Below are 12,391 nucleotides of genomic sequence, written 5' to 3' on the forward strand. Positions count from 1 at the left end.
TGTGTTTACTCGACCCTGGCGGTCTGGTGATATTTGTCCACAGGGAAATATGCATGTTGTTTACCAAACCTATAAACGTTGCACGAGAACGAGAAGTAAAGGAGGGAAACATAGGTTAGTAGAGGAAAGACGTACCTGATTTCATGTTCACATCTTGATCTTGACGAGTTGAGCTTAAGGCCCGAGGGGTTAGTCTTTGTTCGCATACACAACGCGATTAAGGGAAATGCTACAGCTCTTGAGACGGAAAGAGACGTTGAATTTGGAGAAACGGAAAAATGACGGGATTACCGGAGGGAGATAGGCCATGAAGTGTTACATGAAGGACGATGAGGTGACAGAAAAGTCAAAGAGAGATACGAAAAGACCCAAGTGAAGGTCGTCGAGAGGTTCATGGGACATGAAGATTTGACAAATGTGACGGGGCGGCGGAGATGAGATGAACGTAGAGGGTGTTGAGGATGTTGACAAGATGTTTCGGAATTGTGAAAGACGGTGAAGAGCTTCATGTGTGGGCTGACGAAATCTGCCAGGCCGAGGATGACGATAAACGAGAGAGTGACATCCAGTCCCCCAATTCTTGATATAAAGGCAAGCTAAAAGGTCGCAGGTGGGAGATGTTGATAGGATCATGAAAGTTATTGGGATGCTAACCTATCAACATCGCTCAAAACAATGTGAAACCACTTACGTGTTCTGTCCGATCTGGACCGTTTACTTCCCCCATTAAGACTGGCAGTTTCTGGTGATGGAGGCCGTTTGTTGAGTTGGGCAAAAAGCGGCGTTCCCAATTGCTTATCGGAAGGTGGAGGCACATACACGTGGGACAACCGATCTATATCAGATGCGGTGCGCAGCTCGTAAGGTTGCCATTCATCCGTCTCGACGGGATCAGAGCCACCAGTCAAAGATGTGCTCCCGAAAGGTGGATCGAGAGTTGCGGAAGAGGTGGTAGAAGTAACATCGTCCAAAACAGGGTCGAAAGCTGGTTTCGTCAGCCAGACTTGCGGTCCTTGACGAGAAGCGCACTCACCTTCATCCTCATTACCTTCAAACTCCTCCTCGCCTTCATATACAGCGTCTTCCGAGGAATTTCTTCTTACTTCATCAGAACCATCTGCTTCACCCTCCTCATCATCCTGCTCCCCCAGATCCCCTTCATCGACTTCTTCCACTGCGCTCAACCGCTGCTCTCCGGATTCGATGGACGACTCTTCAAGGGGTGTTTGCGTCTGTTGTTCTAGTAAAGGAGGAGGAGTCCTGTCCACGGCCTCTGCCGCAGCAGTCGGCTTCGGGGTAAGGTCAAGACTTTCCGGTGGTGTGACAGGAGTTTGTAAACCAGTGGGGAGATTGCCGGGGGTCAATTCTCTAGCCTCCTCGTACTCGCCTCCATCTGATGGCGGCGGGGTGTACTCAATATTTTCTTGATATCTTTCTCCATCTCGTTCCCCGCCAGCCTCTTCCTCTTCCTCGTCTTCATATCCTTCATCGTCCTCGTAGTATTCTTGCCCATCTGCCTTACCAACCTGTACCTCGTCTTTTTCACGGTTCAGCTGTGGCTGAGCTTTTGCTTCTGCCTCTGCCTCTTCTGCCTCTGCCTCTTCTGCCTCTGCCTCTTCTGCCTCTGCCTCTTCTGCCTCTGCCTCTTCTGCCTCTGCCTCTTCTGCTTCTGCCTCTTCTGCCTCTACTTCTTCCTCTGCATACCCCTCATCGTCTTGTAACTCCCTTACCTCGTTTTCTTGTAATCCCCTTACCTCGTCTGCTTGTAACTCCCTTACCTCGTCTTCTTGTAATCCCCTTACCTCGTCTTCTTGTAAGTGCCCTTCGTTTTCTTGCACGTCTCTTCCGCTCTCTTGTCCATCTGCGCCCTCCCCTCTATCGCCTTCCTCCTCGTCCTTCCGTCTCTCGATCGGAGGTACAACCGGCTCAGCGGCCAAGTCTTCACTCACCTCCGGCGAACCGGCCTGTACCGCTTCCTCCACGTATGCAGGTATGACAATGGGCTGCCTCTCTTTGTTCGGACTTGCTGGAGGATATCGAGCTTCATCTGAAAAATCATCCGAGATACCGAAGGAGGATAGAGTGGGATCAGATTCACCTTCATCGCGAGGAGCGGGATCTTGTCGTTGGTCTCGGTCGTACTTTTTGGCGGCCACAGGGGTAGGTATCTCCTCAGAAAGATCATCGAGCGGATCTAAAGTAAGAATCGTCTGTTCCACCTCTTCCACATTCTGAGGGACAGGATCATCGGGCTGTCGCTCTCTGCGGTCATTTGCCGCCACAGGAGTAGGTGGCGCTTCTTCAGACAATCCATCGAAATTTTGTCCGGCAGGCTGGATCTGATCGACGGGGTCCTGGTAGTTCTCGACAGTGAAGGGGGTCATTTCGGACCAATCCAGATCCTGATTCTTATCGTGAAGGTCCTTGGAATCCGTTGTGAGGTCGAGGTCAGACGAGTCGTCCTCCTGAAGTACGGCTCTTTCGCCGAACTCTTCGTCAGGCTGGTCATTTTCAGCGTCATCTTCCGGGATAGGCTCATCACGAGGATCGCCACGAGGGGTATGGACATCTTCGACGTTGTCACCTGACAGAGGCAGTTCTTCCACCTCTGTCCGTGCCCACCGAGGCGACGAAGGGTACCGTGGAGAAGGAACCTGAAACTCCGTTGGGAGCTTGAAATCACTCGTACGTACTTGAGATGTCAGCATGGCCCCGGGCACCAGATCAGAAAACCAGCTCACCATCTGTGAGAGAGACAGCAGGAGTGTCCTCACTTAGGCGACGCCTGAACTCGGTGATGGTGCCCGTCCCTAAACGTGAGTCAGTGGGTCAATCCTTGACATGGTACGTGGTCGAAGCGACTCACCAACTATCGCCGAGTCTGGCGTAGGATAAGATACATATCTAGGGACGGGTGCATGATCCGCTCGGGAATCACCGTACCTCGCTCGAGCTGGATATCAGTAGGGGTCTTTCCCACAGAGTCACTGGTTCTCACCTTCAGTATCATTTCTTTCTCGTGGAACCCCAGGATCTGGGGTTATGACATCATCCATCCTTCTCTTGCGGACGGATTCTTCGGGAGCCTCTTCATCCGTATACTCTCCATCATACTCATCTGGTTCTTCTGCATCTAATGTCGGAGCCCGTTTAGGGGGAATCGAATCTGATGGTTGATCACTCTTACTAGCTGGCTGCTGGGTTGCCTTCTCCGAGACTTGCTGACCGTTGAGGGCTTGCTGAATAGCCGTGAGCCGTGAATAGAAACGCTTGGCGTCAAATGACACGAAGAACTGCACAGGCGTTGGAAGATCGCAATCCCGATGCAGTTGCAATAAGACCAGTAAGGTCACTTGATTCAGATGCTTGTCATCCTGTCCAGTCAGTCACCATGCTTGAGGGAAAATAATGGCTCACCTCATACATAACTAGGTCCATCTGTTTTTCTGCGATTACCATTACTCCAGGTTTCGTCAACCCTTCCTTCTCCATTTCTTCTCTAATAGCTTTCCAGACTTGGTCAAGGGTGGCAGTGCCGAGATCTTCCTGACGATTCTTGAGCCATACAGGTAGTGTTAAGCCTCCCGCCACTTCTTGATCGGCTAACGGCGAGAACAGAACTCGAGCGCCAAGATCTGGGAGGTGCAATATGATGGGAGGGAGGTTCTGGACATCAAGTGGGTACTCAGCATCCTCTTCTCCGGGCCCATCCTCATCCTCATAGCCTCCGACACTCTCAGCGTTTTCCTGAGTGGCACCACTCTGAGCAAGGACTGGGGAGTCAGGAGGCTGCCTTCGGATATCGGCGACAGCGGGAAGGTCGAGCGAGTCGAGAGGAAGTGAAGTCTTAGGTCGCGGTGCCATCACTTGATCCTCTAAAGTTAGAGTCTCTGTCGTAGGGTCAGGGTACGGTTGTGATTGAGAAGCTGGTAATGCAAGGGTGGGAAGGAGTTGGGGCACTGTAGGGGAGGGTTGTTCGACCACGTCAGAGGTCGACAAAGGATGACCTAAATCGTCCAACCGTTCATCTCGAGGCTGTAACAAGTTCTTTTCAAGTTTAGATGGAAGGGTGAGAGGGGGAGGTTGCGATGTTTCAATGACAGGGGCCTTCTCGGGAGACATCGTGGCGTCCGACTCATCGGCTACTTGTTTGACTTGTAGGTTTCCCTCGACAACGTTAGGGAGAGGAAACACCTGTGATGAATCTTCGATAGGTTCTTCTACCTCTGTCTCCATTTCGTATTCATCATAATCTTCGCCATCATCATCGGTCATGATCTCATCGCCGTCGATGACATCAGCCGGTTCAACGTCGTCAAAGTCCATACCGTCATCCACGATGTCGCCATGGTCACCGTCGACGTCCATGACAAGGTGGCGAGGTTTGGTCCGGAAGATGGGAGGAAAATAGCGGAACGAATTCAAAGCTGTTCTGGTCTTCCGACTGAGGCTGTTCTAGCTACGTTGCTCTGCCGGTTGTCCGTATTGAATAAGTACATGAGTTGGGAAAAAAGTTAATGAGAAGAAGAAAGAGGATTTCGCACCTGATGGCGACGGGAGACGACGGAACCTAATCCGAGAAGATGACATTTGGCAGTGTGGCAGTGTGGCACCCTATTGTCCCTTTCTTGGTCGAGATTCGAGAACGCTCCATCGATCGCGATTGCGCAATGGAGGAGGAGGCTAAGGTAGTGACGATGGTTGACTGGACAGGGGTCCAAGCACAACTCCCCACTCCCCACAGTCGACGCGTACCCCCCAACATTCCATCCTCTTATTCTTTTCCTCTTTCAAACACCCTCCTCCTCTCCTCTTCAATTACCCATTCAAAGTCAACCTCGTCATGCCCTTCCACCAGGTGAGTCTCACTATCATCCTTCACGTCAGCTTTCTTCATAGCATCTTCCCCCACTTCATTCCAGAAGATGGATGGGGCTGACCTCCCCTCAGCGTGTACAAGACAAAGAGAACAATCCTGTTTCTCATGACTCACGCCCCTTTCATGTGAGCATGACACCAAACGATCCGACTCTACTACTCTCCCCTATCCTCCCTTTACATGTCCTTCTATGATAAGGTGTCGCTGATCCTACCTCCAGACCATATCCTCTAGTACCCAGAGCACCCCCGGCTATCCGGAAGAGATTCTTCGAACCCCACATCAAACCCTCTCCGCCGATGTGGCCGAATTCAAGCCGAAAGGTTACGAACCTGACGATGGATCGAATAGACTGGCGAGTTTCTTATCCGTCTTCTGTTCACCTGCTGACAACTTAAACAGAACGTCGCAGAGCTCATCTTCCCTACCGCCAATCCCGACTCGATGGCCCATGGTCTCGCATCGCCTATCAAAATGAAAGAACGTATCCCCAAGGGGATCTCGGGCCAAACGCAGATTGCCACTGACACTTTGTGTCTGACCGATCTCCATTGGGTGAGTATGAATCGTGACTGTCATTGATAAGCAGCTGACATGTTATAGTGGACTACTCAAGTTCATTTGCTCCAAGCTGCTTACGAAGCGGGCGTGATTCTTCGTCGTGACGATATCACCACTACCGAACACAAGGTCAATGGTAAGACTAAAGGGTATGTTGTTAGATATCTCCCGATACGATTCACTGATTTGTAGAACCGTCTTCCTCTGTTGTCACTCAACCGCCAATGCTATCAAACTGTTCGAATGGTTTCGTCTGAAGTGAGTCACAAAGGGGAAGATCATGGCTCATCTCAGCGTTTTCCAAGGGAAGAGACTTAGTCCGACGTTCGTTCCTGGCAATGCGGCACAGATCCATAAGATTCCCGCAGGTCAGTTTGGCCATTGAGAAGCGTAGCCGGCTGATGATATAGGAAACACTCATAGACCTCTGATCTCAACCGTCTTGGCAACCCACCCACCGACCAATGCCCATGGAGGTATCAACTTCAATCGTCTCCGTCCTCACAGTCGCATCCAGATCCAACAAGCTATGGGCCTCGGTCTAGGTCGTCCCACCGCTCCGAGGGATGGCGGAAGGGGATTATACGATAGATTTACCAAGAGTTTGTCGTTGTATCCTGACATGGGGTGTAGCTGACGATATCAGGCGAATACAACCGCGGTTGGCCACATGATTCTGAAGGTGGTGAGAATGTTTGATCTCCACATGACATGGCTAAGGATAAGAATTCCATAACAGGGCGTATCTAACCAGCGACGGAACGATGCGTACTAGACACATTGGTGCTGGTGAGTGAAATCTCGGACGTTTGGTTGAATTGATGAATAGATTCCGGTTTGGCGTATTGACTTCTGTTGTTTTCCTTCTCACTTATGGCTTTTTCATGTAAATGATTGATTCTTTTCGTCTTTGACTCTTGATTGTTCGGATTATGTCATCATGTATCGTTTATTCGTGGTCCACTCGACCATGTCTTTTTCTGCTGGATGCTGCGCATAACATTCGAAACCAAAACGATGGCCCACCTTTGAAGTTCATCTCCTTCGAAATTCCCACTCCTAGTTATCGTCCTTTGACCACCAACCCCGATATACCCCATGACCCCAATCCATCCCACCCCTTGATAATTCCTTTCGTCCTTCTCCTGATGATGGAGCAGTGGAGTGAAGCCGAGGACGAAACATAGACATAAGGTGGCGGTCTGCTTCTTTCGTTCCCACTCATCTCAAACACATTTCACCTTTTTATAAGAGCTGTGAATCAACACAATCTTTCAATAACAAAATGAGATTCAGCAGCACTTTGATAGTTTCCATCATGTTGAGCATGTTGAGTGTGTTTGGTCAAGACGACGGGTCAGAGAGGTGAGTGTTATTTTCCATCTTCCTCTTATCCAGTTCCATCTGTTTCTCTTTGTCCTTCTTCTCCCCTTTCTCCTCCAAGTCACACCATCTTTCCACTACCTCTAAAGATGACTTGTTGTCGTGAGTGATCAAAAGTGATTACATACACAAGATGAAAAAACTGGAGAACTGATGAAAATCAGTAGCGTCTCCTCTTCCGCCACTTGGACATCTTCCACCCCTTCCAGCTCAGTCCCAGCGGCTATCGAGACGGGAACAGGAGGACTCAACGTCACAGCATCCAACACGACCATGAAAACCGAAGGGAATGGGACGGTTGACTCGTCGGTCGGAGGAGCCAACGGAACGGGAAATAGCACCGATGGTTCTGCTTCCGCAGCAGGCAGGAGGTGGGATGAATGGATCGGAATGGGCGTTTTGGGAGTGGTAGGTATGGGAGTTGGTGTCATTCTTTGATCTAAAATGATTTAGTTCATGGAGGAGATTCCGATCATGTGGTTGAAAGGGAATGGACACTGATGTGTGGTGATTGGATCGTTCGTGGTACGCCGAAGAGGATTGCTTTTGAGCTGTGTCAGATATTTGAAACGGTGCAGAGTCAGATCATATGGGAAGGATGGAGTGATGTCAAATGAGCAGGGAGGAAGGTGGCCGGTAATGATCGTGAGATGAGAAGAAGAATAGAAGTGAAGAAGCTGAAAAAACCATAATGAACCAAGTTGTAAATGAATGATTAGATATCGAATTGTGAATGCTACAGTATCATACATACTTGTATGAAGTGAAAAGATATGCCTCAGAAAAGATCAGTGAATTTCTTGGTACACGAGTACCTGGACGTCAGCTCTGGTGTATTCGCATCACGAGAGAAAAAGACGAGACAGACGACAGGATAGCGACACAGTATATGATGAGAAGGACAAGGCAAGACTTACCATTCCCAATCGAAATTATTGTTGATGTCGCACCAACATCTCCCTCGTGTATGTGCTTCTCCCTGAGGGCAATGCTGGATGTCAGCAAATGAAGTTATGCTGCTACATTGCACGATGGTGGCTTGCATTATGGTCTGTGAAATTGGACACGCTGAATGAGGGGACCGGGATGCTAAACTGAGGTCATAGAGGGGAAAGAGAGAAAACCCACCTGGAAGGGCTCATGTCTATACCCAATATCATCAAAGAAATGTATTTGTTCCTTTTTCGCAAACAACGCAGCGCCGATGGAATGTACCGGCGCATCTCCCCATCGTTCGTAGTAAAACCCACCGGCGCGTTCGAGATGATCGAAGAATTTCATATATGGTTCTGAACGCCAAAATTTGAGGGAGCCGATTTCGAAATTTGACCAGACTGACGATCAGTCCCACTCCACCTGTGCTTATGCACGTCATCCAGTAAGTTTCCATATCACTGCACTGAATCTCACTACATGCGTGATTGAACGTCTGCTTGAGAGGACCGGACTTTGCAATAGACAAACACGGTAGGAACTCACAATGACACCTGTTATACGTATCTCCTCCGTCGTCTGACAAGAAGTCCATCGCGTTGTCTTCCGAGACCAAATCTGGGTTTTCCTTGATGAATTCTTCCCCATCAGCTGCTGGATACATTTACAGAGTCCACATACCTTTCACAGTGTCCCACAATGTCGGTATTGTCTCGACGTATTCGAAAAGGGAAAGGGTGAAGCCATACACTTTGTCACCATCTTGCATGACCAAGAATGGATCATAAGCTATTGATCAGACATTGTCAATTATATGCAGGATTGACGCACTAATGTCACAGAAGAACTTGACTGATGGCCTGAATGGTCAGCATGGCAAGCGAAAGTGCGTGAAGCTCACTCTATACGCCAGTAATAGTCATATTTCTCCAACAGCGGATGTCGGAAGAAGAACTATAGCGATTAGTGACCGAACTTGATGAAAAAGAAGGTACCAACTCCAGAGTTGAACCGACACATATTCCGATATGGCACTGAATGTCCGTATATGACCTTCTTCCGGACCATCTCCGCTCTGGCTTTCCGAGCTTTGTCCTCGTCAATCCTATCGCTCAGCAAGGATAATCCAATTTGGAGTCAACTTACCAGTCTGGCTGGAACCAATGTGATGGATCAATCTTACCGTAAAAGCAATTCGAGGATGTTAATGCCTGGGTGTATCTGCTCTTTCAGACAGAAGTCATAGCAGAGTGACGTGTGCCTACCTTTTGAATTCGTCCGTAAAGTCCTCAGTCATCAGCAAGGAGTTTAGTGTTGAAATTTGTAGCTCACCTCTTCATTCAGAAAAACATAATCATATTTTGCCCAATGGTTGAAACGATCCTCCATTTGCTTCATCGATTCAAGAAATGGCCATAAATCAGAATTTCTAGCTGATCGAGTCAGTCACTCAACCCCAAGAATCTGAGAAATAAAATAGATTGAAGGATCCAACAACAACTCACCCAGTACGACAAAGACCGCATTGGCCTTCCTTCTACCTTCCGTATCGGTCACTCGTAGGTCTTCCATAGTAGGCAATTCTTCACCTTCGTACCCTGCCACTGGGGGGACTGTCGACTCTGGAGGTAATCTGCCCGGTATCCAACCTCCTGCCACACTACCCTTCCATGACGCTGGCAAGACGGTAGTGGGCAAAGTGTGTTCTCGGTATGTGGGATGTATGGAAAGAAGGAGATGTATTGTGAACTGGGCGTTAGCTGGCCGAAGAGATGACCCAAGCGCAGGGCTGGGTACTACGGAGGCGTAATCTGTATGGAATGGTAGGGTGGAGTGGACCAGTAGGGAAGGGAAAGTATACTCACCAAAGAGCCGACTGCAGCACCGATGTACTTCCATCGTGGAATGAGCATAGCTCTCGAGGGGTTGAAAAGTAATGAGAGGAAGGAATGAGATAAGTCGGAGGAAGAGGTGTCGGGCGCAATTGAAGGACCGACCAAATGAGGCAGGCCGGGGTATAATAATAAATCGAGTGAGATGATGGAGCTATATCGATATCGAGGTATGGCAAGTGGCCAGTGGACAGTTTCAGGCCCCGAACGACGACTAGAGAGCGATCATGGATGGAAGAGGGGTAGGTTTTGGTTATGACCTCGGCTGCGGGGGTTGCGCAGTTGGGAAGGCAGGGAGAAATTTCCTGTGGTCGTCGGTCTCGGCGGCGAGTTGCGGCCTAAAAGTGGTTTTGGCACTTGACCGGTATCGAGAGGGGGGTGAGGGAGAGAGATCAGAAGAGAATGCAAGTCAGGAGAAGCGACAGGCTATTGGATAGTTGCTCGTATGTTGTAAGACGCGGCGAACGATGAGTAACCGTGGTCAGTATCGATAACTCGCTGTCTACAATGTAGAGAGGCAAAAGGAGAAGAAGAATATGCATATCATAGAAAACTACTCCTTATATCCACAACTGAGTCCTCCGGAGGAATCAGGGGTAAGGGGTAAGTGTTAGAGGAACAATACGGTACGGGTACGGCTATCCGGCTACAACCTCCCCCCCCCTCGAAAAAGGATAACGACTTAGGGCACCACCCTAAGTGACCCCGGGCACCACCTTCGGTCAGGAACCTAATGAATCGAACTAATGAGTTAGAAACACAATGCTATTGTGGGTGGTTCCTCTACTAATCAATCGAAAAATTACTAATGATATCCTCCCAACCTCCCTAACCCCCTAACCTCCCTGAACCCCTAACCTCCTAACCCCCTAACCCCCTAAAGGTCAACCATTAGTATTCCGCCTCCACCTGCGGCAGAGGCAATGACTTACAGAGAGTAGGCACGCCCCACCTTGAATTAGGCACGCCAAAGGTGGTGCCCGGGGTCACTTCGGGTGGTGCCCTAAGTCGTTATCCGAAAAAGCGACGACCTCGGCGCTGTCGGATCCACTGGTCTCAGGTTCCGTGCGTGTCATGTCATGTCCTATCTTATCTTGTCCTATCCTATATTCATCGATGAGATCCCCAGGATCTATCGTGTCCTAAATCCATCATTCTGAATCCATCGTATCTCATAATCCATCATATCTCATAATCCATTGTATCTCATAATCTCATAATCTCATAATCCATCGCATCGATGAGATCCCCAGGATCTATCGTGTTCTAAATCCGTCGATAAGATCCCCAGGATCTATCGTGTCCTAAACTATCGTAAGTCGTTTGTAATTGTGAAGAGGGGGAATTATCGAAGAGGGTGGTTTATCGAAGAGGGTGGTTTATCGAATGGGAATTATCGAATGGGAATTATTATTGAATGGGAATTATCAAATGGGAATTATTATTGAATGGGAATTATCGGAGGTTCTCCTTTATTGACCGTAGCAGTAGTTGTGGGTAAGGGCACAACGGTATCCGTATTCGTTGATGTAGGTGTATGTGGTTCCAATAGGGGGAATTTCTGGTACATGAATCTCTCTGTCTTTCAAAGCTTCATCATCCATGACAGGAACGATTAGGGGGATGGTAAGAACAGGTTCTCCGCTTCCAGATTTAGGTTCTTTGATAGGTGGGAACCCTGGTTTCTTTGTTACTGGGGTGACATTGTTTTCTGGCGCTTCTTGTCCTATTTCTCTTCGAACATTTCAATGTCTTCGCAACTGCTGTAATCCTGGAGCACATCCAACTCTTCACAGTTGCTATTTGAGACCGAGTTGAATTTGGGATATTCCGGCGGATTGTAAGCGTGAGATGGGGGTGAAGCAACTGAATATTGTTTGGATGGGTGTTGTCTTTCAAGAGAGGTGAAGTAGAGGAACAAGGCATAAGGGGGAGATTTCCGTGTGTGATTTTTCTGATAGGTGGTATGGAATCCTTTAGGTTGTGGGAGTTTGTGGTTCCAGCTAGGTACACCATTGAATCGTTTGTAGGAAGGGTATTTGAACTTCTTAGCGGTTGTAGTGGAGATGTCAGAATAGTCGGATGGAATGGTGGTATTGCTTGAATGAGACATGGCGGAATGAGATGTTTTTGAGTTGGCGGAGTGAGATTTTTTCGAGTTGGGTGGAGAGTAAGGGGTGTAGCGATGATGTTTAGTGATGTTGATGTGACGATCGGCGGGCATTGTGATAGATAGTCGTAGTATGTAAGAGCGAAGTGGAAACGAGTTGAAGAATGGGTGGGAAACGTTGTCTCGGACTCCATCTTTAAGGCTACATCCAGGATGAAGGTGAGTCGTTCTCTGGCACATTTGAGGTATTGTTCTTTCTTGATACAGGGGTTCAAACGACCGGGGTACTTGGAAGATAATAAGAATGGGGGTCGATGATAATAAGATACATAGTCACAAAGGATTATGTCTTGTTGACATTGTTCTAGAAGAGTAGTGGTGGCGCTTTCTCCTTCCTTTGGGACCGGTTATTCTAGAAGCGACAATCTCGGACTGATTTGCCGGGGTCTCAGGACTGGGTCACCGGACCTGTCGGACCTGTCGGACCTATCGGACCTATCAGACCTTCTGATCTAGGGGCCGGAGTCTCGGACTGGTTTGCAGGGCCTGATTTGACGCGTCCGTTTGACCTAGGAATGAAAGTCTCGGACCTAGAAGCGGTAATATTGGACCGATTGGGCGGAGTCTCGGACT

The 12,391-nt window shown here is 48.8% G+C and overlaps 4 protein-coding genes across 4 annotated transcripts; 1 reads left to right on the top strand and 3 right to left on the bottom strand.

Annotated features, from left to right (window-relative positions):
• Positions 1-35: 35 nt before the first annotated feature.
• Positions 36-4,368, bottom strand: TREMEDRAFT_73851 (uncharacterized protein; the record flags this gene model as incomplete). Its single annotated transcript, XM_007004766.1, has 7 exons — positions 36-649; positions 692-985; positions 1,034-2,692; positions 2,742-2,810; positions 2,867-2,953; positions 2,999-3,374; positions 3,418-4,368. The coding sequence occupies 7 exons, from the start codon at positions 4,366-4,368 to the stop codon at positions 639-641; spliced, it is 3,447 nt and encodes a 1,148-aa protein (XP_007004828.1). The 3' UTR covers positions 36-638.
• A 475-nt stretch (positions 4,369-4,843) lies between these two features.
• On the top strand, positions 4,844-7,261 carry TREMEDRAFT_62294 (uncharacterized protein; the record flags this gene model as incomplete). Its single annotated transcript, XM_007004597.1, has 11 exons — positions 4,844-4,858; positions 5,100-5,249; positions 5,282-5,434; positions 5,483-5,589; positions 5,633-5,698; positions 5,735-5,808; positions 5,851-6,042; positions 6,087-6,125; positions 6,167-6,229; positions 6,751-6,805; positions 6,991-7,261. 11 exons carry the CDS (start codon positions 4,844-4,846, stop codon positions 7,259-7,261), a joined length of 1,185 nt encoding a protein of 394 aa, XP_007004659.1.
• Positions 7,262-7,601: 340 nt separating this feature from the next.
• Positions 7,602-9,669, bottom strand: TREMEDRAFT_30625 (uncharacterized protein; the record flags this gene model as incomplete). Its single annotated transcript, XM_007004381.1, has 13 exons — positions 7,602-7,638; positions 7,741-7,814; positions 7,952-8,157; positions 8,303-8,395; positions 8,438-8,545; positions 8,588-8,616; positions 8,658-8,710; positions 8,756-8,861; positions 8,903-8,980; positions 9,022-9,044; positions 9,089-9,189; positions 9,262-9,505; positions 9,622-9,669. The coding sequence occupies 13 exons, from the start codon at positions 9,667-9,669 to the stop codon at positions 7,602-7,604; spliced, it is 1,200 nt and encodes a 399-aa protein (XP_007004443.1).
• Positions 9,670-11,374: 1,705 nt separating this feature from the next.
• Positions 11,375-11,761, bottom strand: TREMEDRAFT_62296 (uncharacterized protein; the record flags this gene model as incomplete). The annotated part of the gene is made up of 1 exon (XM_007004598.1): positions 11,375-11,761. One exon carries the CDS (start codon positions 11,759-11,761, stop codon positions 11,375-11,377), a length of 387 nt encoding a protein of 128 aa, XP_007004660.1.
• Positions 11,762-12,391: the final 630 nt, after the last annotated feature.

This window comes from Tremella mesenterica, assembly GCF_000271645.1.
Source record: "Tremella mesenterica DSM 1558 unplaced genomic scaffold TREMEscaffold_5, whole genome shotgun sequence".
Lineage (NCBI taxonomy): Eukaryota > Fungi > Basidiomycota > Tremellomycetes > Tremellales > Tremellaceae > Tremella > Tremella mesenterica.